This window comes from Lonchura striata, chromosome 1A (genome assembly GCF_050655825.1).
Source record: "Lonchura striata isolate lonStrDom1 chromosome 1A, ASM5065582v1, whole genome shotgun sequence".
NCBI classification, from domain to species: Eukaryota; Metazoa; Chordata; class Aves; order Passeriformes; family Estrildidae; genus Lonchura; species Lonchura striata.
The window spans coordinates 16,367,409-16,393,763 of record NC_140741.1 but is presented as its reverse complement, the minus strand read 5'-3'; the positions used below and the strand labels follow the sequence as shown (position 1 = coordinate 16,393,763).

The 26,355-nt window shown below is 42.1% G+C and overlaps 1 protein-coding gene across 50 annotated transcripts in view; it reads right to left on the bottom strand.

Moving 5' to 3' along the window:
* CACNA1C (calcium voltage-gated channel subunit alpha1 C) overlaps positions 1 to 26,355 on the bottom strand; it is a 459,731-nt gene that overhangs the window by 83,583 nt on the left and 349,793 nt on the right. For 49 of the 50 annotated variants that reach the window (XM_085568453.1, XM_085568461.1, XM_085568452.1 and 46 more), the window contains 10 exons: positions 23,977 to 24,003; positions 21,524 to 21,684; positions 20,498 to 20,723; positions 14,438 to 14,645; positions 13,532 to 13,652; positions 11,594 to 11,708; positions 10,397 to 10,517; positions 10,202 to 10,271; positions 4,844 to 4,976; positions 3,089 to 3,218 (listed from right to left, as the gene is read on the bottom strand). In XM_085568453.1, coding sequence (XP_085424579.1) covers positions 3,089 to 3,218; positions 4,844 to 4,976; positions 10,202 to 10,271; positions 10,397 to 10,517; positions 11,594 to 11,708; positions 13,532 to 13,652; positions 14,438 to 14,645; positions 20,498 to 20,723; positions 21,524 to 21,684; positions 23,977 to 24,003 — 1,312 coding nt within the window. The remainder of the gene's footprint in view (positions 1 to 3,088; positions 3,219 to 4,843; positions 4,977 to 10,201; positions 10,272 to 10,396; positions 10,518 to 11,593; positions 11,709 to 13,531; positions 13,653 to 14,437; positions 14,646 to 20,497; positions 20,724 to 21,523; positions 21,685 to 23,976; positions 24,004 to 26,355) is intronic. The other variant, XM_085568454.1, reaches the window with a different exon arrangement.

Here is a 26,355-nt window from a genome sequence, read left to right as displayed (position 1 = left end):
ACACTCTGCCAATTGAACAGCATCCCAGCCCTTGCATTGCAACCATAATTTGGTCATTTGCTAAAGGTGCCTAACTTAGATCCAGCATCTTTCTATTTGCATCCTGAATAACCAGCCAGCTGAAATGCTCATCATTCCCAGGAACCTTGGCCTGGTGATGGAGCAACCCGTGGCATGCACAGCAGATCACAAAAAGTTGTGTCACAGGAGGCTGTGAGAAGTCTAGAAGTGTAAAGGGGCTTTTAAAGCAGCAGCATCAAGGACAGGAATGTCCTTTGCTGCCAATATGTTGGCATCCCACAGTAAATGGGAACTTTCTCACTGATTTATGGGATCAGGATTGTACTTTCTTTGTTTCCAATATATTTTAACATCCCAATCCACTTTAGTGCTATCTACACAACAAATGTTGAACATCAAAAGTATCATGCTCATGGTTTACTGTTGTTTTACAATCATCATGTTTTAAACCAGAAGGCCAATATACAGAAGCTGTAGAAAATGGATAATTTGTGAAATTTAGACCTTTGCTGATAAAACACTAATAATCATAAAGCAGGGAACTGCCTGCTCCCATCCCATGGGCATTTATTGTATCTCAGTGCCTGTATCCTCACTCAGATTTATAGGTGGCTAAATTCTTACAGCTTGGAATGCAGAGGGACAGGTACTGCAAATTCCAGGGTTATTTAACATTACACTGTTAAAGCACAATCCAAATCTGGATTGAATTGCAGACACTGCATGTCAAATAGTGGGATCTATCATTTACTGCTGCCATATAACTCAAAATTCTTCAGGTCACTACTCAGTTTTTAATCCCAAATTCTCCTCAAGACTGTCTTGGGCTCTGTAAATTTTGCAGCATAGAGAATTAAGAAAGGGCCATTTCAAAGGGACAGATCTTGATTTTAACCTATATTAATTTACATACATTACAACTGGAAATATCCTGTTGCCTTGCTGCTTTGTAAGTCCTGACATTTGATTATTTTATCAATGGAATAATTTTAAAATCAGTGGGCCATATTCACAGGTACTCTCTAACTGCTTTGTATGACTCCGCCAACATAAAGAAGCTGCAAACTTGATTAAAGTGAATGATTAACTGTACCTGTTTCTGCTTTACCTCACCAGGGGCCTGCAAAGGATCTAGAACACACTGGTGAATGTGGCCCCAAAGCTGCAGCTAGCAAAGATGAAGCCATGCCTAATGAAAATGGTCAGTGCCCCACCTGTGAAGACAGCCCCATTTATCAGCTGTATGGTTGTATCAGGCATATTTGTTATTATCTAAATATGAACTTGATCTAGAGTATATTAAAGTGAATGAGCACCTTGCCAAGGTTGCTAACAGGAGCAGTCTCAGCACTTGCTTGGACTTCAAAGGCTGTTTGGTCAGACTGGGCTGGCACTTGCAAGCACTCTCTGCCTGAGCCCTGTGTGACACAAAAGGACACAGCCTGCTCCAGGAAAGCAGCTGAGCCCAAGCCTCTCCACTAGCCCTTGCTGGGCTCTCTGTCCCTGTCTTCCTGCCCCGGGATGGTTTGTGTCAGCAGTATCCCCATCTGCACAAGTCCTGGAGCACAGGCTCATGCTGAGGGAAGGCAGAGGCAGCTTTGCTTTCAGCTTGATTTCAGCTTGCTTTCTTCCTTTTCCTCCCAGGCTCCATGTGGGCACAGGGGAGGACACGATCTCACTGTTCTACTATCACAGTGCAAAGGCAGGCCACATTTGCAACCCAAACATCTTGTCAGGATCCCCTTGTATGATACATTTTAAACATCTGTACCTGCAAAAATTAAACACAGATTTTCATGCAACACAAGTGGCTTCACATTCACAAAACAATGCTTTGCTTCAAACCTTCAGCTCTCTAATCCAGCACAACCAGCTCTGACTCTTTTTTCCCCTCTCAATTAAATATCTCTGCTATGGACTCTGCAAACAACTCTGTTTCTGTGGCATGTCAGGAGCCCATCTGCCAGCTGACATGCTGCAGCACTAATACATATTGGCATTCAGTTATCCCTACATAGTGTGCACCCTCATGGCTGCACAAGTGGGTTATTGGTGGCACAGGTTGGATTATTTAGCATCCTCCTTCAGGACAAAATGCAAAACCACTTTGAGATACACTCAGGAATAGACTTCCATTAACACCTTCTCTGCATGCACATATGTGTTCAAATTCATGATCAGGCCAGGATATTTCAGGGAGCAGTAAATTAAGGATTTATTATTGAACAAGAAAAAAACCATCCCACTTTTCAATCCTAGCAAACTCTTCAGGCATCGAGGCACCAAAATGCCACTGCAGACACAAGAAATCAAAGGTCTTGCATGTGTCTGCTGACTCCTCATTTCTGCAATGACCCCTGACTAGTGGAAACAACAACTGGCAAGGTAAAGGAGCAGTAAACACTTAAAAAGGCAAATAAGAATGATTAGGAAAGAGGGTGAGAATGTATCTCTGTGCTGAATGATTTCCTCTTCTCTCCCCGGGCAGGTAAGGAGAGGAGCACGGCATATTTTTTGAGGGCTATCTCAAATTTAATGATAGCTTTGCAGCTTGTGTTCAAAAAGTTTGATCCTAACCTTGATGACATCAATTTCCCCCAGAGTGACAGCATCAAACTCAAGAATGTTACTCCTGATTTACACCAGTGTGAATAAAATGAAAATCAGGCCCTGGGCTTTTTAGTTTAAAATACAGCATGTGGCAACAGAACAAATGTTCCAAAGGGAACCTGAAAATCCCTCAAAATTGAATTATCTGTATCCCAAATCAATGTTTTTACAGATAATTTCTAATGCTTTAATCCCAGACAATAAATTTGCTTCAGCCTCCTGCTCTTCCTTTCCCTACACATGCTTCTGAAGTGAACTGGAGGCCAGATTCTGCACTGACTCATATTTCCTGCAAAACATAATGGTTTCACACACAGCCTACAAAAGGCAGAAATTATGGAAGACAGGCACTCCCAAGCCTCCGATGCAGCCTTTTCTGCCTTTCCTGGCTTCAAATGATGATCTGCTTGTACCACACTTGCAATACCCAGGGAGGGAAGGAGGATGTGGAGCATACTTGGTTCCTAAAGGAGAGGTGTCGCACGGGGTCCTCAGCTGCCAGGGAGATGCTGCTGAGCAAGATGAAAAACAGGATCAGGTTGGTGAAAATGTTATCATTAACGATTCGATGGCAGTGGACACGAAACCTGCAAGAGAGAGGAGAGGCACAAATGTATCTCTCAAAGAACAGTAAGACCTGGGAAACATTTCCCCCCTCCTCTTCTGCCAGCAGGACTGGAGGATTGCCCTGCAGAGCATCTTCCCTTTGCCCCAGCACAGGGACAAGGTGTGCAGGGCATTGCTGGCTCTCCACACAGGACTCACACTCAATGTGTTTGAATGGAGAACAATCACTCCCTCCTGACAGAGCTTTTTGTGATTTCCATGTGGTCTGAAACCTGCCAGCCCAGAATTATATCCCTTGCTTTCATTTATGGAACCATTCCTGATTCATTCAGGAGGAAAGCAGCAGAAACAGGCTTTAGAGTGCCAATGTCTTTCTGAGCTGGGGCTGGAGTGTCACTTAACAGGACCTGTGGGGGATCTGCCTTGCTAACAGAGTACAGGCCTGGCCAAAGGGATGTAGGGGAGGCTGGCATCAGTAAATGACTTCTGAGAGACATGCCATGCATGTTGTATGCTAAACACAGGCCCACTTGGTGCTCTTAGTGGGAAACTAAAAGGTAAAGAAGGAGCAGTCTCCCATCAAACTTGCTTACTGGAGACCATGACACCACTTTCCATATGTTGGTAGCAGGGTGTGAGGAGTTAAACCCCATGACAGCACTTTGCATAATTCTACAGGCACTTCATTAATCTATTTAACTCTACTCTTGGCTGTTAGGGCTCCAAGTCCCTATCATAGCAATTTTACAGATGACTGCAGAGGTTAATTTAGTTCTACAAATGACAGGGGGTGGGTGGCAAAGCTAGCATTACAGTCCACGAGCTCAGTCCCTCCCTGTTACACATACCCACGGAGGGGTGGCACAAGCTCTGCTGGGAAAAAAATGGCTCTGAATTCAGCAGTGCAGGAACAGACCTGCCTTCCTCTGGGGCTGTGTTTGAAGGCTGAGTCCTCAGGAGAGACATTGGAATACGTGGTGCTGCACAGACCATTGGGCAGTGAGCTTCCTGCTGTGCCCTTGCAAAGATAAACTCACCTGTCTCCTAAAAGCCTTCCACCCACAGGTCCTGCACATCTGCTCTCGAAAGGCAGGTGTGACAACACGAGGCTGCCTTGCAGGAGCACATGGGTGAAGTGTGAGAGAAGAACTGTGCTCCTAGATTCCTCTTAGAGTTATGGACTCTCCTCCCCATCTCATTTCTTCTTTTATGGTCATTCTTTATGTGCATCAATGAGCAGAGACACATGAACTCCCTACTGGGAATGAATTTTGGGCAGCCCTTGGGCAGGAGGCTGCTACCTCCCATTTGATTGATTGCATGATGGCTCTCCTGCAGTTTGGATCTGGATGCGTCAGGAAATTCCAATTACTGACTCGCCTCTGTGTCCCTTATTTCTGAAGCTTTCATAATGTGTGTCTTCAATCAGCCTTGCACATGCCATGAACTCCCATTGCATATTTTCACTGTACTCCCCACAGTTGTGGTTTCATAGGATTTCATGCCTTAAAGGAGAGGTGGGTCAAAGGAGGCCTCTGGAATGAGCTGCTGAAAGGGAGCTCTGCACCTCATAACTTTTGGGGCCCAATGTGAAAGGGTACCAGCTCTTCACCTCCTTCTTCTGGCTAACCAATCTCTTAAGTACCTGTTGTTAGGACTGAAGATGAAAAAAGCACTGGCATCAGGCATGGGCACAGCCTTTTCCTTGAGGTGCAGCTCAGACATCGGGCGAGGCCGAGGGCCGACAGGCATCTCAGGTTCTTCCTCATCTTCCTCTGCTGCAAGAAGCATTTTTGTCTTTTATTGCAGAATACAACTCATTCCAAAGTGCAGAGGCATTCGTCTCTGTCATAACTAGAGCTAAAAACCATTAAAATAGGATGCTGAAGCCTTGAGTTTCCTTGCCCTTCCTTCCTTTGAGACAGTGCCCTTTACCCAGCGCTCACCCTAGCAGACATTGGTCTCGTCTCTTTGTGAAACCATTAGTGCTGGTAAACCTACAATAGTCTCACAACACTCTCCTAAGATGCTTCACAGTTCCTTCTGCAAAAAACAAACAGAAAGGCTACTTCTAATGGCTCATTTGAATCTTTCTTGCTGAGGTCTAGATCCATTATTTGTTTTTTTTTATTTTCCACGGAGACAGAAAATTAAAAATTGCCTTCCTCTGGCAGAAAGCTTTTGCATACTTGACGACTGCTCTTATGCCTCTGGGAGAATATCTGGTTTCTAGAACAAAACAGCAGCAGCCCTTGCTGAGGTGCTGTGTTCCCCAGGTCTCTGATCATCCTGCTACTTGCTTCCAGATTGTCTGCAGGGTTAACCTGCAGCTGAGGTTTTACTGCTTCAGAGGAAAGCTAGATTACTTCTTGTAACTTGTGATACTATCTTCCTGTTAAATGTCCTTCATGGAGACTTTTCATTGTACTTTGGCATTAATTTGCCATCAGTGTCTGATATGTACAAAGCACAGATTATTTACCACAGAGCAACAATCTGGCCTGTCACTCCCCGCTCTGCATTTCTGCTGCTGTCTATTCCCAAAAGTGGCACTTAGACCTCATCGTTACTGAAGGGCATATTTTTTTCTTTTGACCATTCCTCCAGTTTATCAAGATTGTTTTTCTTCTATTTGTGAGCATCTCCATGGAGCTGCTGCTACATCTGGAACTGTGTCTGGATGAGCACATGCATGCCCCAGAACAAACAGTGAGCACATGCACACAGACTTACACAGATCAGAAAGTCTTAAAATTGCCCCCTTTTATAATTTAGTGGGGGGGAAGGTCAGAAAGGTGGGAATGAGGCTGAGACTCTTGAACTTGTGTCATTTCCAGGCAGATCAGTGAGCAACCTCAAGATAGAAAATCCAGAGATGAAGGCTAAGTGGTACCTGAAAGAAAAGTTTCTGCCTTTGAGGATTTCTTCTCCTTGCTGAAATCAGATGTTGTTTTGTAAATGAGATGACAGAATTTTGCTATTTTAAAGATCCCAATCCTCTCACTTAATCAGCAAGACAGGAAAAAAAATCTTTAAGAAAAGAGCCTGACATGTTAGATACAACGGATTCATCTTCCAGGCACTGCAAAGAAGGATACTCTAATTAAAAGGTTCATCTAGAGTCCATAAAGGGAGATAAGCTCCAGGAATGGTGTTCCTTTAGGGTGAGATACTGTACTTGATCTGGTTACAGGACACATCAGAAAGAACAGATGAATCAGCACAGATCCTGATCCAGATATCAGAGAGAGGAGAAAAGTGCCCTTTTTGAAGGCATGCCAATATTACATGTAAATAGGATTCTTTCTTTACATTTCCAGTGCCAAAAGTTCAGCTCAAATTCGCTTGATAGATCTTTGCATAAATGTTTGAGCTGGTACATAGAGTCTGTACTTTTCAAGTCAGTCTATTTTTTAACAGCTCAATTTTATGTGTAATATGCTTCGTAATACTCTTTCTACAGGCTTTATTAGTTAAAGAAATATCTTTCAGAAGTACTTTTTTACACAGGACTTGTAAAATAGGTGTTAAGGTTAATGTGCAGGTTTATGTAATATAACCATACTTTGCACATGCACCTCTTATCTGTGGGCTTCAGAGGAGGCTGGCAAAGAGTGAGGTAAACAAATTATGTTTCTTCTTTAACAGTCCAGAAAACCAGTGCCTGGGATCATGTGGGATATTTGAAACTCATACTTAAGAAGAGTGTTCTGGATCCCTGCTCTGAGCCCTCAATGTGAGATCATTCTTCTTTTATTACTCAGAGGAATGCTTAAAATACACTTTTAAATGGGCATGGAGCAATGCCTCTGGGAAAGAGACCCTCAGCAGAAGGATCAGCCCTATGAAGACCATAAAGAACATTGTTCGTCTCCTCTTTTTCTTGTGTCTGCCATACAGCAAGAAATATAGATTAATGACGCTGGGAACCAAATACTTTCAGATTGAAAAGCACATTCAGTTCCTCAGCCATAGATAAAGAACAATGTTCTACTTTTCACTTAGAGTCTAAGGTGCAGAAGAAAGGAAACACTGAGGGCCAAATTCACAAAGAATGACATGATTACAGCCTCATCCCAGGTCACTGCCCATGCTATCTACCTCCATATAGAAGCAGCACAGCTGCTCACATTTGTAGAAGTGAATGTTCTTTGGCTGTGGAGACAAGCACAAACAGGCTACAGTGCAGCATCAGTGAGAAATTTGATGATGGGGAGGGTTTTTTTAACTGTACAAAGACCAGAACTCTCGTATAAGGACATTATTTTTCTTCAAGCTCCCATGAATCATCCCAAGCTTTTACCTTCATCTGACATTCCGAATTCTTTGTCTATTTCTGTCCTAGGCTGCAAGGCTAGGTCCCTGTCTTCCTGTAATAAACATATCATCATAATAATCCTTCTAGTATACACAAATCTCTGGGAGAACTAGTCTGTCCTTCTGAAAAAGAGGCCAGGTGACCAGAGGAGCTGCAACTATTCTGGGGCTGAGGAGCAACACTGTGCAGGAAACAGAGTCAGGAGAGGTTATTGAGAAAACTGGTTTAAGGAGCAGAAACAAGTCAGAGAATGAGCAAGGTAGGTTAGGAAAGAACCTATGTTGTTAGGAAAAACAAATGAAGTGGCCAGTTGAAGTGGTTTCTGAACACAGAATCTTCAGTCTTCACAAAGAACTGATAAACAATTCAGGGGACAGGTCTGTTTAAAAATGGCATTGAGGCCATGCAATGGCAAGTGAGCAAGATGGTGGCCCTTTGCATTTCTAATAGGAGACAGGAAAAAAACTGATAATCCATTCAAATGTTAGGTTGTGTTCAAAAGTATTTTAAGACAGGGATTGGCACCCGAGGCAGGCATTAAAAATGTTTTCACTTGATTTTCTGCACTCTAATTCTATGCATGGCAAAAAAAAGTAGATGTAGTGTTTTGCTATATTTTCCATTTATAAGCTACTCTTTCTAAGCTGTCTACAGAAAGTAAACAAACCCCAATTGTATTAGCAGTAGACTTAAAATTGACATTCAGATGATTGTTATTTCACTTGAAAAAAATGCAATTTTCTGCAAATCCAAGCCAGCTGAGAAACAGAAACAAAACTGTATCAAGCTGTTTTAATTTGTGCTTTTTACTAAAGACTCCCACAAACCCCATAGCAACTAGGGATGTATGTCCAGTAAGTGCCTGGGCCTACAGAGGTGATGGAAAGATTAACTGCCTCAGGCAGTGTTAAAGCACTATTGCTCAGAGTTAGAATCCCACTCTACTCCTGATAAATTTCCTATAAATATGGAAGAATACAAGTACAGCATATGTGAGGACTTCTTGTACTGAAAATCAAATGCAATGAACAGTTTTCCATTTTGCTTGTCTGAAGCTCTTGTCCATCTACTAAAAATGAACTATTGTGCTCTTTTTTAGCCTATCAAATCAACCTATTATCAGACATTTATTTATTAGGAATCATGGAATAGAAGAGAAAGTGTTTTAGAGCTTCTTACATAATCACAGAAACACAAAAGAGCAGGGCAGGGCAGGATCACAAAAATGCCTCTGCCAACTCAGGTTCAATTAATTATTCTATCTAAGCCTTTTCTGGGAGATATTTTTCTGCCCTGTCCCTAACAACATTCAGTGATGTTGGGCTTCCACAACCATCTCTGTGAACTTTTACAGCCTCACCATTAGAAAATTCTATATGCTATGAATCTTATTAAATCTGTTGCTTCATAATGGAGATAATTCTCCTATCTGTACACAGTTTTTATGCTGACATCTGTTGAGCTTGTGGTCAAAAGCTTCAGATCCTTTTCTCAAGGACTGTTACCTAACTAGCTAAGATCCTTTATTTGTGAATTGTTTATTCCTGTCTACGCGTAGAGCCTGGCACTTTCAATTTTATTTAGACCATTTATCCAGGGCCTCGGGAGCTCTTTGAATTCTAATGCTGCCCTCCAGCACGCTTCTTGTCCTTCCTAGCTTTGTGTCATCTACAAATGTAATAAGCATATTGCCTCTTCCATCATTCAGGTCATTAACAATGAACTGAGCTGAACTCTAGACAGGCTTTTGCCTTGTACAAACTCACTTGGGCTATCGCTACTCTCCCCATAAGGGGACTGATAATTTCTCTCACCATCATGTAGACCATATTTTTCTAGTCAGCTTATGAGAACACTGTAAGAGATGGTCAGAAGCCTTAGCAAAGTTAAAGAATATGGCATCTAGTTCTTTTCTCCTGACTACAAGTGTTTTCAGCCCCTTTCAGAAGAAAATAAGGGTGACTTGATCTGACTTGCTCTTGGCAAATTGTGTTGGCTGCTGATCATCTCCTTATCTTATGGTCTTATGGTTTGTTTAGTCCTTTGTTCCAGCACTTTTCCAAGAATGGGAGTTGAATTGACTAGCTCCAATCCCATCCCCCATTTGGGGTCTCATGAACACTGCTTAAAGTTCTGAGATTTCTTCAGCCAATCTTTCAAGTATCTGAGAATGAAGTTAATTAGGCCCACCTGGCTTGAAAACCAGCCTAACTAATGATACAGCTTGTTTCTTACACTTCTAGGCTGAGATCTTATGCCTTTAGAGTTATGCTGTGTCACATTGTCCTTTTTGATTCGAAAACAGTGCAAAAAGGCATTCAGCACTTTCCCTTTCATGACTGTCTGCTGTGAGACTCCCCTGACCACTGAGAACTGATAAAGCACACTGAAAACAGTGTCACATGTATATTTTCAAACAGGGAGGTTTTTATATGATTTGATTCTCTGTGCAGCTCTGTATTTTCCAAGAAAAGAGCTTTACAGGAGACCAAATCAAATACGACTGATCAGTATAGGGACTTCAAAGGGCCGGGTCCACACCTATGCAAACACATACAAGGACACCATCCTGTCCCATCATGAAAGCATTTCCAGCAGACCTGCTACCAAAATTTGGCTTTGTGTACATTAGCAACTGGAGCTTAGCAGCTGTTGAGTGAGGCAGACAAGGAGGGATATGTGTACCTGGTGCTTCTGTTGTGGGATAAGGGCTCTTTTCTTCATTTTCATTGGGCTGATAATCATCCACGTTGATCTGACAGAAATGGAAGGAGAAGCATCAAAGGCTTTATCAGACAAGGCAGACAGTTTTCATTCCCTTAGAAACCCAAGCTGTTGATGCCATCACTGCACAGAGTGCTGGCTGCCAGCAGACCTTACCTTGGTAGCAGGTGGGGACTCTTCATCAGCAGTGATCGATTTCAGCTCAATTTTCTCCTCCTTTGTCTCTTCCTCCACAGCTGTTTTTTCCATCTCCTGTTTCTTTTCTGGACTAGCAGTCCTAGCAATTTTACAAGATAAAAACCAAAGAGTTACAAAGGTGGAAAGCTGCTTCTCTTTCAGGAATTTAATGTAGTACAGCACACACCATGAGAACAATCAGCTGGCTGGCATCCCCATTCTGAACTCAGCTTCCATACCAGGCTCCACCTTGTCCTCATTTGCAGGCAAAGGCAGAGACTCTGATCTATTTTTATTCTATGGTGTCCCTTATTTTGTAGCTTTCTCAATGGCATGTGTTTGTGTTGTGTGTTTGTGAAAATGCACATTTTAGGTCTGTCAGCTGAGATCCCTTTGTTCACCCAATGACAAAGGCATGGACTATTTTCAACCCATATCTTGTGAACTTCCAGCTACATTGCCTACAAATGTTTTGCCCCTCACTGCACCCCTAGAGAGAGGGAAATCTGCTGAGCTGCATGCAGGATGAAGCAGAAAGAGCTGCACAAGAGATCTCCTCCCAGCAGCCTGGAAGACAGTGAATAGGATGAGTAAGGAGAGGCTTCCCTGCTGTTGGCAGCTGGGAATGACAGAGGAGCTCCTCATGCAGCTTGTGCCCCTTAAGTGTCTGCAGAAGCACTAAAAGAGCTGGCAAGAGAAGAGCAGCATGTGGCATCAAAAAAAAAAAGCAGCTGCTAATATATTCCTCATGGCCCAAAGCAATCAGAAGATAGTAGGGAGATTCAAATGGGATGCACACCATTTCACATTCATTCTCTGCTGATGCTCTGAAAACTCATCAGTAACCCAGACTTCCTTTCCTCCGCTCACACCACTGCAAGAGGAGGGATTCCTAGCTCACAAGATTTTCCTGACTTACAGCAGGAATTCCTTTTAATAAAAATTTATATATACATAACTCCAAATACAATGACATTAATCACATGTAAAATCTATACACATACCGACAAGTTATATATATTATATATACACACATCTATGTATAGGCATCTTATTCATATATATACATACATACATACATACATACATATATATATATATATATATATATATATATCTCCATGCTGTGTGTAATCACAGGAATGTGTGCAGATAGGTGTATGCAAATGGATTTACCTAGCTAGCTTTTTCCTTTCTTTTTCCTCTTCCTCCTCTTTCTGTGCAGATGTTAAACTCTCAGCATCAGCAAGGTTGTCCACAGCAATGGCCAAAAATACATTCAGGAGGATATCTGTTTGTGTGCTACTTAAAGAAAACAGGCTTTGAAAACTGCAGGAAAAGATTATACCAAAGGTTTCTTAATTGAAAATTTTTAGCAACCTGTCATCAGATCTCTTGGATTTTCCAAACTTCCATTTCACACAACTGCGTATCCATCATGCACAAACCTACACCTTCCTTCCACACAGATAACACACTTTGTGGGTTTTCAACATTTCACAACAGAATGGCTGATGTAAAACAGCAGATTTACAGATTTACATTTTAGTTTCCAGTTTCCCAAGAGCATCTCTCTCTGTGCAGAGAATCCCACTGAACATAAGAGGAGTATGGAATGCTTAGCATCTTTTGACAGTTTAGGTTGCACGAGTGGATATTATGGACAGCAAGCACAGTACTCTGATGAGTATTTCTGAGGTTAATTTAGTCTGGACAGTGAAGGGTTGAGCTGACAACTCTGCCATCTCCTAGCAGAGATTCCATGCATGGCCAGTCATGCCCATGTAGCTGAAGGGCAAGGAATCACAATTGTTTTCTTGTCTTACCAGTCAGTGTTCAGATCTCATGTTACAAATCTGACCACAAGGTTGTTTTATACATTTCTTGAGTGTAGGTCTTATTATACCACAATAACTTTTAAGCAAACCCTGGTTCAAGGCTTAGGCTGGAAACACAGACATCCCCCCCTCCCTGGGCTCCAAGGTCTAAAGGCTCCAAAGTCAGCCAGCATTGTAGAGTTGGCTCACATTTTCACAAGGGGATCCAAGTTGTAGGTTTTTTTAAAATCTGTCAGCCAGATTGCCTACCTTGACCTTCAGATAAGTGGAATTGCACCATCGCACTTTGAAGTGAGGGCATGAAGGTCAACCCAAATGTCAAATAACAGGGTTAGAGAGATCTGAATTATGGGCACAGGCCAGAAGAGCTGGGCTGAGTCTATAAGGTGGCTTTATAGAAGCATCAGTATAAAAGGAAATGTCACCTCTGACACAGGAGGGCCATTTATTAGGGAAGCAGAAACTAAACAGGGACAAATTTGGAGCAAACTGCGATAGGGAACAGAATGGCAGCTCTATGTTACATGCAAATTCCTGTGAAGAGACACTCACAGCACAATCCTGCAATGTGCTTTGTGCCTCCTGGGGTGAGTACAGTGCCCTCATTTCACCTTAAAGCCAGACAGAACTGAAGTTACTCAACTGAAGTTACTCCAGCACAGGCTGGAAGATAACAGAGCACAAAATTTTCTGTTTGAAGAACACACAGATTGCAGGGACTGAAATGGAACACAGGTCCTGTTAGTTTATACATGAATTAATACATGATCTCACATAAATCAATTATGTCAAACATATGTTACTCCTACTATATCATTTACATATAGCATATTGCAGATTATACATATTTCTATTCCACGTAAGACTTGGATGGAAGCACATGGAATATATTACTAAAAGAAGTCATTAAAGTAAAAAAAAAAATGCAGTAAGTACAGTAGGAACACCCAGAGATTAGCTTGTGGAGAAGGCAGGAAAGAAAAACATATGAGAGAATTAAGGGGAATGAAAAATAAAAACACTAAACATGTAAAGATACTAAATAAAAGCTAGCCTGTGGAACTAGCACATAGCTGGCTCTTACAACTGTTTATATGCCTTAGCACCAGCTAAAACAAAATGAACTTTTTAAACTTTTGGCAGTGTAACGCTAAAATTCAGACGTAGGGAAAAGGCAAAAACGTGAGGTGTGAAATTCACTATTTTCTGACATATCAAAGCAAATAGTGGTTTTAATTCATCCCCTCTTGCAGAAAAGAGTAGCATCAAAGGATACAGTTTCCACAGATGAAGAGGATGATGAAGTAAATACAGACCAACATTCCTGGAAAAGAGGGGCCGCCATAAGCCATGATCCCATCATACATCACCGAATTCCAGTCCTCCCCAGTCAGGATCTAAATGACACATTCCCACCAATAAGGGATACAGTGTTAGACCACACAGAGAATTTAAAAACCCCATTAACACAAAGATACCCACTGTCCTAGAGAACACCCCCACCCCCAGGATGGAGCTGATGGAGACTCTGTCCATCTAGAACATTAAAAAAAAAAACCAAAAAAAACCCCACAGAACAAAGAAAATGCAAAGAAGGCCTGTGCTCAAAGTGTGAAAAATCCCCAAATAGTGTATTCTTGAAGATGATTGCTAAAGGCAATGGCTCTCCTAGACAAATCTGTTCAAGTGTCCCCGTTGCTCCAAGCATTTCCCTCCCATGTTCCTGTTGTTTCAGACAGGCTCCACACCCTTTAGCACTGCCCTCAGCACAGCCCTCCAGGCCATTGCCCTTCTCCTCACATGTCAGTGAAATTATGATGCTGAGGCTCTTGGTGGGTCACTCCCAAAGCTTCAGAGGGCTTAAAGGCCCATGGGATTACTTCTGTGAGCAGGTATTTGTTCCCCAGAGCAGGGAGACAGCAGCAGGGCTGGGCTCTGGCAGCAAGCACTGCCCAGGGACGTGGCGATGGCTGTTCTCTTGTCCTGCTCTGCTCCATGGCCTTGCAACACACAGGGGTTTTATCTTTGTTCCTGCTTTGGGAGGGAACACTCCATGCTGGCAGCTCTTAGGAGCCTGGAGCTTTAGGGTCCAGCCCCATCCTAGGGCCTGTCAGGCTGCAGGACCTATCTTGCCCCATGAAAACACAATGTGTTGGCCCCCGGGGACCACTCGTGCCCTTACCTGGAACACAGTCAGGAGGGACTGAGGGAAGTTGTCAAATGTACTCCTCCTGGTCTGCATCTCATCAAAGTTAAACTTGCCCCCAAAGAGCTGCATCCCCAGGAGTGAGAAGATGATGATGAAGAGGAAGAGAAGCAGCAACAGGGAAGCAATGGAGCGGACTGAATTCAGAAGTGAAGCCACAAGATTACTCAGGGAGTTCCAATATCTGGGAGAGAAAACAGAAGCAGTTAAAATTCTTTTGGTTCGAGACAGGTGCTTATGGAGTGCACAGGATATTGGTTCAGGCTGCCTTCTGTGTAAAGCAGGCATTTCCAAACACCCTGTTAAGCAGTGAATCATTGATGTGCCTCCCTAAGATAACGAGACCTACTGCAGCTAATGAGTAATTTTACTACCACACGTGTACATACACAATTCCCCCCACCCCCCACTCCCTCCACACACACACACACACACATAAGATTATTACACCACTCTCCATCTAAGGCTCTGCACATCTTATATCAATATACAGTGATTAGTTCTTGCTGCTTCAGTGAGTTACATTCTAACCAACCTCATTACAACACTCACAGATGTTGTGGCAGCCAGAATACCTCACTCCAGAGAATGGCCTGTAATAACTAGCAAGAACAGATGGGAAAACTGTTTGGATGCAAATACAAAGTTACCCAAAATTTGGAGTGTGTGAGTGTGTGCTTGGGCTCACTCACAGAGAGGTTGCTGAGCTCTCTGGGACTGGGAGGAATGAGAAAGGTATCAATGCTCCTTTTACAAGGACACTAAAGAAAACCCCAGATCTATATTTATTTGGAAAACTACAGTATTACTTGTTTATTTTGTTTTCAAACCTACTCTACATCTCCAAGAGGCTGCAGAACATTTTCAAATTGCTTCAGTCAAGAGACAGGATGGTTAAGACCTTTTCTCCCAGCGTATTCAGGCGTGTGCCCAGTTCAGACTCATGTATGATGCAGGGAGAGGATAGGATCTTTTTGCCCTTGTGGTTCCAGTTTAGGGTTCAGAGAGATGCCAGCAGCATGTTTGCTGCAGCATGTAAGTTTGCACTCCTTGCCAGCCTGCAGAATATTCACAAGCTGGGAAGAGGCTTTAGAAAAAAATTCTAAAGAATTCACCACATCACCCATGAAGCAACTTCCACTTTGGTCTTGCATGTGCTCAATCACGTCTGATCTACTGGTTAGCTGGTCATGAGCTGTTCTCTTTTGTGCTTTGAGGCTGGCAGAGTTTTCAGACTGGGCTGAAGATTAGCTCTCATCCTCCAATCGCCTCATTTTGATGCACATTATCGGCAAAGCCTCAACAGCTTTCACAGGTCAGCAAGCCAGCAGTGTTTGCCTGTGCCACCATGCTTTGAGACTCTGCCAAGGCCCTCTAATCCCTTCTCTCAAGGCCCACAACTTTGAACATTTCTTTTCTCAGAGGATTCTGCATTGCTAACCATACTTTCCCTGAAGACAAAAGTTCCAGGTAAAAAGGATGGCAGACTGGTGCTCTGGCTCTTCTGTGGAAACCTTATCCTTCAACTCATCATTTTTTTCTGAAGGTAGTATACATCCTCGTTACAGACAAGGTTTCTTAAAATCCTAGTTAAATTCATATTTTTTAAATGTTGATCTAAAAAGAATACTTTTTTTGTCCTGTGGAAGGCAGGGCTGCCTGAGCAGCCCAGCCACTTCAGGAAGATTAGCAATGTGATCTGCAGAGGGACATCACCATGTCCTCTCAAGTTCAGCAGCAGGTTCATCTCCAAGGACTCAGCTTCAAAGAGAGCTGTGATGTTTTCCCTCCAACCCAGCTTCAGCACTTCAGAGAAAACTAGGATGCTTTAAAGTTTAACTGCAATTAAAGAGATGAGCAATGAAAAACTACAGAACAAAGGTAAGGGCATGGAAGCTGTGGGCTCAGTGCCACCAAATATCCACACGAAATGTGCAATGTAACAGCTCCCTGTGTTTGCAGTTATGCTCACAGCTCACATACATTCACACTTTGGAAAGAAGGGAAAGTGACACAGGAGAAGGGAAAAATTCATTCTCATGAAAGTCAAATGAATTCAGGGTCCTTAAAGCAGAGGTTGATGTGCTCCAGAATATCTCCAAGTCCTCCAATGTCAGCCAGGACACATTTTCTAGGTCTTCCTAGCAGTGCCCTTAAGAAGCAGTGGAGCTGTTACACATGTGAACAGTCCCAGCGACTCAGTTTAAGCTTAAAGACCTTGCTATATCAGCTCACAACTGTGTAGACTTCTATCACCTCTGCATTTCTTACAAATAGCTCAATACCTGGCATTCAGATTCTTATATAAGTATCAAGCTTCAAGCAATTAACTGAGATGGCCTGGTGGCAAGATCAGTGCTGTTTTATCTGTGTACTACTGCTAACTAGAAATATAGCACCACAAAAAAAAGTAAATAAACCAATCAGGGAAAAAAAAAAAAAGGAGAAAAAGAAAAAAGGAGAGGATAAGAAATGTTTGACTGATTAGGATGTGAAAATAACAATAGTTTTATCTTAGGGTCCTAGAAGCCTGACCTGAGGTTACCATCTGTCCCATCTGGTGGTTGCAGAACTAACATGACCTCCCTCAAAGAGTGAGATCTGGGACTACTCAGTGAAACACAAGGGTTTCATGTCAGCAATGGCTGAAGAAGAAGGTTCTCACTACTTCATCCTCTCTGGTTATCACCTTACTACAAAGGAAAAGTCAGCACTGGATGCTGGATGGAATAGGAAGGTTTGGACCAGGCAGCTTTTAGTGGGAAGTATGAGAGAAAACAGTGCTGCTGCCTCAGATTTATGGGGAAATGGGTGTGCTTCTGAACAGCCCCCACTGCAGATCCCAGGCCCTTGAGGGTGCCAGTGAAGGAGGATCTGCACAGCCCCAGGTGAGCAGGATGTGACTGTGATCCCTGTTTCAAAGCAGGAATTATGCACAGAAGTCAAGTGGTTTGTTCAACACCTCACACCACAACCCATTGCAGAACTGGATTAGAGCTTACCCTGTTCTACTCCCCTCCCTCCCCTCTCTCTCCATTGCCTTCCCCTATAGCTTTATGATCACATCTCTGGCAATCACAGATGCAGGGCTTAAAGCAGCAGCAACAGCTGGCAGACTCATTATTGGAAAGCTTCCCACCCTGCTCATCCAATATAAAACCACTTTGACAGTGATTTTTGACAGAACGTACAACAAATGGGGCACCCCATCTCTCCTCCCTACAAATAACAGTGACTAACCTAGTGGCAGGACTAGATATAAAACATCAAATTTCTGTATGCTGTCACAAATTATATGATTTATTTTTTAAATACAAAGGACTATAATACAAATAAAGCAGTAAAAGATTATTTATAATGAAAAAATAACCTGTCTCCTCATAACAAAGTGAGATGTTCTGCACAGCACTTTAAAAATTAGGGAGAATAAAACAGATTACATTGTCTGCTTGTCTAATGTATTTATAATTTTGGAAGAAATGTTTGGTCTTGAAAGTCTAAAAAATGTTTCTAAAATGATGTGCTGTTCATCTGATGGTATCTTTATTTGTTCCTATTCTATTATGGAGCTATATTTGTGTTTCTTGTAGAATTGTATCATCTTGATGACCCAGAATTTGTTTGTGCATGGTATTTACAATGGAAAATCGATGCAAATATATAAAGAATGGTCTACCTTCTGATATAGTCTTACCAGAGTAATTGTCCTGCTTTGTACCCTTTTGATATCCTAGATTATCACTTTTCTCACTTCCACTGTATGTCCCCATATGCTCATGAATGTATGCTTGATATAAAACATGACTCTATAATTCCTCCTGCCCCTCCTAGCTTTCCAGTGTTGTATCTTTCTGAATTATCATTGTACTCAGATGGGGTATTCCACCAGTGTTGATAATGTCATTAATAAATCCTCATTGTATTCAGAGCTGAGTGAGCAATAGAAAAATGTGTAATTTACTGGAGAAAGTAAAAGTTTGTCTTTAATGCCAAAGTATTCTGTCCTGCAGTAAGGCATGAGTGAGCCTAAAATATTGCTTAGGAGGCTTGTGTTAGGGTCTTCCACATGAGGGTGAACTTCACCCACAGAGTGAAGAATTATGAAGAAAATTATGAATAATTACAAAACATATAAATTTGAAACTACTGCAGCCTACTTGTCAATATTTTAGGAATAGGAAAGAAAGAAAGAGAGAAAAATCTGATTAATACATTATGAATCATGAGTTCTTCCTTAGCTCTGAGCTTTACACACAGACCCATGCACCAATTGCAGGAGACATATTCCAGGTAATACTTTTTCCAGGAAAAATTGTATTTTAATTGTGCTGCAGAGTGAAGGCAAATGTAACCACTCCTACTGCTGATTGGTTCCATCATCACATTTCTGCCAGAAGCTTTAGGAATATGTGAGTACTCCACCAGCTCAGGTTTTCTAAAGCATTAATGATATTCTCTCAATGTTTGCCTTTCTGTTAGAGAATTCTCTTAGCTAGCTTATATATTTCATGTAGGAGTGGAGACATGTCTTGAAAAAACAATGACCTCTCCAGGATGCTATGTTGAAGCTCATGCTTTTATAGCTATTGGTATGTTGCCCTGGGTGTATCTGATTACCCAGTGCCTGAAACAGCTACTGCTTTCTTCAGGAACCAGGCCTAGGACTTGGTCATGGACAGATCCAGGAAAAACAATCCCCACACCAGAGATCCCCACTATTTCTGAAAGAGCAAAGATGCCTTTCTTGCTGGAAACTCTTATTTCCCCTTTCTGGGAGGGAACCTTCCCCTCAGGAGGGTTTTCCCCTCTTCTATGATCACACATGCAAACAGACCACTTTTCCCCCACTTTTGAAAGAGTTGTAGGTTTGTTTTGGCCTCTCTCTGAGACTGTGAACCAGTTTTCTGTCTCTACCATCTGACCCTGAGATCCATCCATCCTGCCAGAGATCTGAACCTCAGAAGATTTAAGGGCAAATCTTGCATGATGCACAGTTCCAAGTCTGTTGTTTTTTCTGCCTCTCAGCTTTGGACTTGTTTTTTTCATGTGCTGTGTTTTCTATCTCTAAATTTGTCAGAAATTTCCTCTTGGGGAGGGGTGGGGGGGTGTTACAGGAATTGTAGGGACATTTTCATGGCTGAGCAGGCAGAAAAAGAACTCTTTCACAACCTCAGTCAAGCTTTTTGTGAGGTGCTGGTGGTGCCCACATGGGAAAAGGCAAACTTTGTGCTGCCTGGGGCAAGTGCTTGGATGATTTGTTGCAACAGCTCTGGGTAAGTTTGGAGCTGATCTCTCCTACAAACTCCCCTCAAGCTGAAAAAGCCCTTCCAAACCAAGCTGGTGTTTTGGAGGTACCTGGCTCAGCAAGCAGTGACTGTTTAATAGATATTACTGTGCCTTTATGTAGAGGGAGAGGGGAAAGAATGGAAACAGAAAAGAGGAGATACTGGAAGATGGAAAAAGTCTGGTTTCTTCATAAAGTTGCTGCTTTGTGATAGACTCCTTGGAAGGGGAATAGCTGGCAACATCCTTTGCCTGTAGCTGCTGGTATTGACACAATCTCCCACTCAGGTCACTGTTGAGCCTACTGGAGCTGGCATGGGCTCCTCAGTCAAATGCTGGTTTGGCTCAAAGCCTTTCAGGCTCCTCTCTGTCATCAAAAAGCATCAGAGGAGGTCACAAAGCTATTGGCTGGTTTGGTTTTCTTTCTCTTTTGCAGAGAACTGTAAGAGCCCGAGGTCAGTTCACATGATTCCAGATTTCAGTTTAACACTTTACGTGGTATTGAGTGTCTCCAGCTGCTTGTGCCAGACTCCTCACCCCTCACACTGGGGATGGATGTCCAGCCTGTACAGCCCTCCCCATCCTGTTACAGACTTCAGAAGATGAGGACTAGTAATCTAGCATTGTAGCACTCTCACTACCTAATTAGTAGTAGAAAAAGTGAAAGTAAACGGGGATTTGAATTACTTGTACTCATATATATTGTGCACTGAGCAGCAGCCCTCCTCCAGCCCCAGAGAAGCAATAAAGTACCTTGTGATTTTAAATATTCTTAGGAGTCTCACACATCTCAAAACCGAAATGCCCAGCGGTGACATGATCTTCGTCTCCACCAGGATGGTTTCCAAGATGCCTCCACACACAATGAAACAGTCAAAGCGGTTGAACAGGGACACAAAGTAGGCCTGGAGACCAAGGCTGTACATCTTCAGCAGCATCTCTGCCGTGAAAAGAGCTAGCAGCACCTTATTGGCAGTGTCTCATGAAAAGCAAAAAGAAACAGATTAAGGAAACTTAGTGAAAAGATCATCACAACTAATCATTGGCCGTTGCTTCTAAGAAAACATTTTAAGGATCAGTCTGAAAAGTTAACTTCGCATAGCTTGGGTCAAAGAATTAACTTGAAAAGCGTGGGCATCTCATTCACAGAAATGTTTTAGCAAGAGAGTTACAGCAGTTCTCATGTACTGCACATACAGCTGCAATGTATTACACAACCTCCAATGGCAGGGACACGCCTTCCCATGCACAACCTGCCTTCACACCCGTCATCTGCAGAGGAGAGTGGGAATAGAAGAGCTGCTGTGCTACCTACTGTTGCTTAATTAAGCCTTTTCAGCTGCTCTCACCTCCAGAGAGAATTCAGTTGTTCTGCAGACAGAAGAACGTAACAAATCACTCTTCATCACCTCCCTGATAATTAGAATTTATTATAAATGCCATTTCAGGGGAAACCTTGGACAATGTGGGGTTCCCAGTAGCTAGCCATAAATTGGGAATCCAGTTGCTGCAAATATTTATTTAAAATTAGCATAATCTTCTGATTTCACTTACACCCAATGGAACACTGCTTTGGCTGGAAAGGAGGTTTTTACATCTTTTCTATAGCTTCCCCCACCACAGGCAGATAAGTTTATTGTATTCTTTAGGACCCTCCACAGACACAGGAGTGCTCGGAGCTGTGCACGCTCCTTTTACATTGCATGGTTTAATGCATCAGCTCTCAGCTCCCTTTTTTGACACCCCCCATAATGAACAGAGCCAGCAGCTCCTCCTCACCTTGGACCTCCGTGAGCCAGTCTGGCTGGTTGTAGTGCTCAGAGGCAATGGTGAGAGTGTTGAGAAACACGAGGAAGATCACCAGCCAATAGAAAACATTGGACTTGACAGCAGCACGGCACTTCCTTCTGCAGAATCGATTCCATCGGCGCCAGTAGCGACTTGAAAAATTGAAGAAGGGAAAGTTCTTTTCAGAAAAGGATCTTTAGGCTAATGCAGCTCTCTGTCTTGATTTATTGTTCAAGAATGGTAGGGAGTAACTCAAGTTCACCCTGAGAAACACTCTGTCATCTGAGTCGACACTTGAGAACATCCTTCCTATATCTATAGGAATAAAGTTTGTTCTAAACCAATTTTCAAGAGCTTCAAGAAACACCTTAATCTGAGTAAGACATCCACTGCAGAAACCTCAAGGGATTTTTTAGCTCAGTTGGCACAAAAATAAATATTTTCCTTGTACTTGATTCCTGTGACCTGCAACAACACCTTTCCCAGCCTCAGGACAGTCAATAGATTCTCTATCACATGGAGCTGAAGGATTAAGTCTTTGGAGAGGTGAGGTCAAACAAAATCCAAAGAATGTTTCCAGCATTCAGCAACATTCAGGAGTAAGCCCAGTACAAGGGCTAGTTCTGAAAAAAATCCCAAAACTGAGGGGACTTCAGCATCTCACCTTCATGCCTGGAACTAAGGGTACCATTTGCTAATCAAGACAATTTTTAAAGTTTGCCTTCCATGAACACATCCCCTTGTGTCACTGATTTCTCAGGGTAATTACTAACCATAGATGATATTTAAAGCTAATTACACACCTCCTACTCTTCAGAATTTAACTTGCATAGCAACCAGTTTCTAGGCAACACTTGCCACTGTATAATAAATCTAATAGTTTTATATAGATACTACATACATATGTGTGTGTGTCTGAAGTGACACACACATACACGATGTTACAGGAGAAAGAACTTGTCTGCTCTTGCCCTTTGTATAATTTTCAGTGGCAAACTATAGCCATGCTTGAGATCAGGGTTCTCATCTACAGGAACTAAAGCCAGACCATGTAAACACAATGTGAACAAGGATCTTGCAACAACATTTTAACAGGCGGTCAAATCTAGGGTGTTTTACCTATGCAATTTACAAAGGCACCTAATCTATCACAAACAGATACATTTTGTGTTTTGCAGTGGATTTGGGACAAGAAATAATCTTCCCAACTTCCAAAGTGGGCACCACACTTAGACATTAATGTTGCCATTAAACTATGTGCAATCTCACACGCTTTTGTGCATATTTTGCACAAATGTGCGTGCACATGACAATGTATGGTGTTTTCTGTGCTTACACCCACATTCTTTACATGAGGATGTCACATATGTGCTTCCCAAATTGACATTACTCATTGCTCCTTAGGTAAGCAGAAGGACTCAGTTACACACTGTGGCAGCAGCTCTCTGGGCACAGAGAGCAGGCACAGACTTTCCCAGGCATTTTCCCAGGATAGGCTGTGGGAAAATCAGAGAAAAGAATGAGAAACAATTCTTATCTCCACTTGTTGCACCTGCTGTTATGCACATGTGGAATGTGTCATGGAGATTTGTTTACCAAAGGGTGATTTCTTAATTGGACAATGGATGGTATTTGGGTTGATTGACCAATTAGATCAATACTGGATCAGACTGCCTGTAAGGGTTACTGAGTTTCTTAATAAGTGTAGTGTAATATAGTATAAGATGATATAATAAAGCAATTGATCAGCCTTCTGCAATCATGGAGTCAATGCTAATTATTCCCCAGCTGGGGGCCTGCAGCGACAACACACTTGCTCCATTTATTCTGAAAATTGATTTAGTATTTTATAAACCTGACTTTGAATTCAGGGTTATGGAGGCAGCTGAGATCCTACCAAAGCAGTGGAAATGGACCTTAACAACCAAGTTCCATGAGTTCAGTCAGCCTCTCCAGTGAAACCCCAGAAATAGCCATGTTAGGACTGCTTAATTTTTCCAAAAGCTCTAAGACAACAGAAAACCAAACACCACCAGAGAAGCTCCCCATGTCCCAGGCTGAATGGGAGAATTTCACAAGTAAGATGCCAGCTTCATCAGCTGAAATCTTTACAATCAAGCAAAGCTGAGAAGTTCAACAAAGACAGCCTTGAGCAGGCAGGGCTGAAGTTGACAGATATAGTATAATTATGTGGTTGAACTGGATTTTTATTTCTGAGTTTGTATTTTATGGTTTGAGATACAAAGTTAGCACAGATAGGTACTTCAGTAGTCAGTAGTCCCTGTGCCTTATTTCAGTGTGAAACTAAGAAAAAAATTATGAGTAAAATCTGACATATTTAGCAGGATCTCCTAGAATCACCACTGCATCCCAGCAATGCTGGTGTAAACAACTTCAGAAAAGAGCAAAAATGGTAGAAAGAAGGAAAAGTCAGTTTTACTTACCTAAATTTTGATTTTGAGATCCGATGCCTGAAAGAAAAGAATTGCCATTAGAGTCTCTGAAGCTGTCCCACACCTCCCAGGCTTTTGTGAAAATAGAAATAGAAAGAAACAAAATTAAGCTCAATGCATTTTTTAATCCATGCTGTTTTTCCCTTGCATCTGTTGTAAGTCAATGTAGGCACTGGGTATAGCTAGAATTCCCCAATAACCAAATCTTGTGCTTTGGTGTGACTCATGAAGTAGAAGTCATGCCATGGTGGCATTTTACCATTTATAGATATCAGTGAACTCTACAAATGCTACCAAATTTATTTCTCAAGTATGATTTTTTTTTGTCACTATTTTTTTTCTTATAGTAAAAAATGTATGACTTTATACAGACAGTCTTGTTGCTTTCATACATCACTTATCACTTCACTATGTATACACATATTATGAAACAATTGTGAAAATAATTTTTTTCTGTAATTGAAGGTAAAACAGTGCAAGGCAAATATTTTCAAACTTAGTTACACACACTTATTTGGTCTTGGTTATTTATGTAAATCAGTTTGCATTCAAATGAGTCTGTACAATAATAGATTCTGCTGCTATCAATGAAATTTTGAGAATTAAGCATTCCCAAAAATTTGGCCATATTCCCACTATATATGTGTTTAAATATCTAATTCCATGCATTTGGATTTATTCACCTACATAATCTCACTAATTTTTTATGAGAAGTCACAGGCAAAGCTAGAAATAAGCCCCAGTTTTTAAACCACTACCTTGGTGTGCTTGACACATGTCCTGTAAGGCCTTTGAGCACTTTGGCTGTCTTTTGGTGAATCCATAATGGTGCACAGAGAGAAATAAATGTATGTGGATACAATGCTGTGAGTCAGAGGTGACTTGTGGAGCTGCAAAATCTACCACCAATAGCAGCAGAAGTGAAACTCTGGGGAATGACTGTGGAAAAAGTATTTCTGCTGGGTTGAAACATTCCTTAAGGTTCCCTCTATGACAGGAAAGTTGGTCATTGTTGACAGCAGTCAGCAGAGGTCTTACTGCACTGCCCTAAAATTGGATTCACTGTTAGTAGAGATGGGAGAATGTAATTCTCTGAGCATCTAACACTTCTTACTGTAGCAGCCTTCACAATGGTCCTGTCCCTGCTTGAGGACATCAGTTACTGACAAGTAATCAGTGATAGGTCAGGTTCCTTATCTGGAAGAGGTTTTAGTCAGGGGAACTTTTCACCAGCAGATGGGCTGAGCCAAAAAAAGAAAAAGGCCTTTGCACCAAATACCCAAATACATCATTCCTGCTGTGTCACAGGCAGCTTGTCTAGGGCACACACTGGGCAGCAGTGAGGTTACAGACACGTGCAAGACTCTTGAGAAAGAAGAAATAATGTGCTGACAGACCAGAATACTAAATTATGCTGCAGGGAGCTCTAACAAGGATGCCAAGTGAAGCACCTACGAAACACATCCTTAATGTTAAAGCTATTCCTACTTCTCACTGAGAATTCTGGCTTGAGGATCACTACCTACAAACTGCAATGGAGCAGATTTACAGGCAACAGGAAAGAGGGCTCAAAGAAGGGAAGTGCAAAGATGTAAAAATCACAACGAAGCAGAAAGATGAGCACGGGAAAGGAGGTGGTAAGGATTTTGATAGGAATAGTTTGGCAGGGACAGAGGGGGAGAGAGAGTGAGAGCAAGAGAGAGAGATGGAAGGGGATGGACAGGGAGTCTGAAATCCTCTGGTGGCCTCTCTGGTTAATGGTTTCTCAGTGAGGCAGCACTGGAATATTTTATTTATTTAAGCAAAAGAGATGCAGCAGGTGTAGTACTCATCATGCATGTGATAATTATATCTTTGGAGCATTATGAACAGCAGCCAAGTGCATTCAGTGCTCCCACAGGTTACCTAGAGCCTTCATCCCCCTCCCTCCACCTTGCCTTACTGCTGTGGCAGAAGGCTTTATCACATGTGGGTGTGCTATATATATGGAAGAGGACAAGGAAGGAGGATTAGATTTATATTTAGAGGTAGAATCAGAGAGCAAAATGGAATTTTGGAAATTAACTGTATAATAAATGTTTCTGAAAACATTATGCATGAATCTGAAACATGTTTTTCAAATGACTCTTTGGATTAAATTTTTTTCCAAACTTGGGTTACCAGTGTCACATCAAAAAATGATTTTATAGCATCACTAGGGGCTGTCAAATAGTTTGGAAATAGGGCCTTACCACAGTGTCTGTAACACTCCAAGCTGGCACTGAATGGGTTCAGAGTGGACCAGATTATCTGCTGAGTTTAAATGTGGATCTCTTGCATCTCTGGTGTCCTGGGAGTTTTATGTTGTTGGGAGAAAGAGGGTGACTCCAA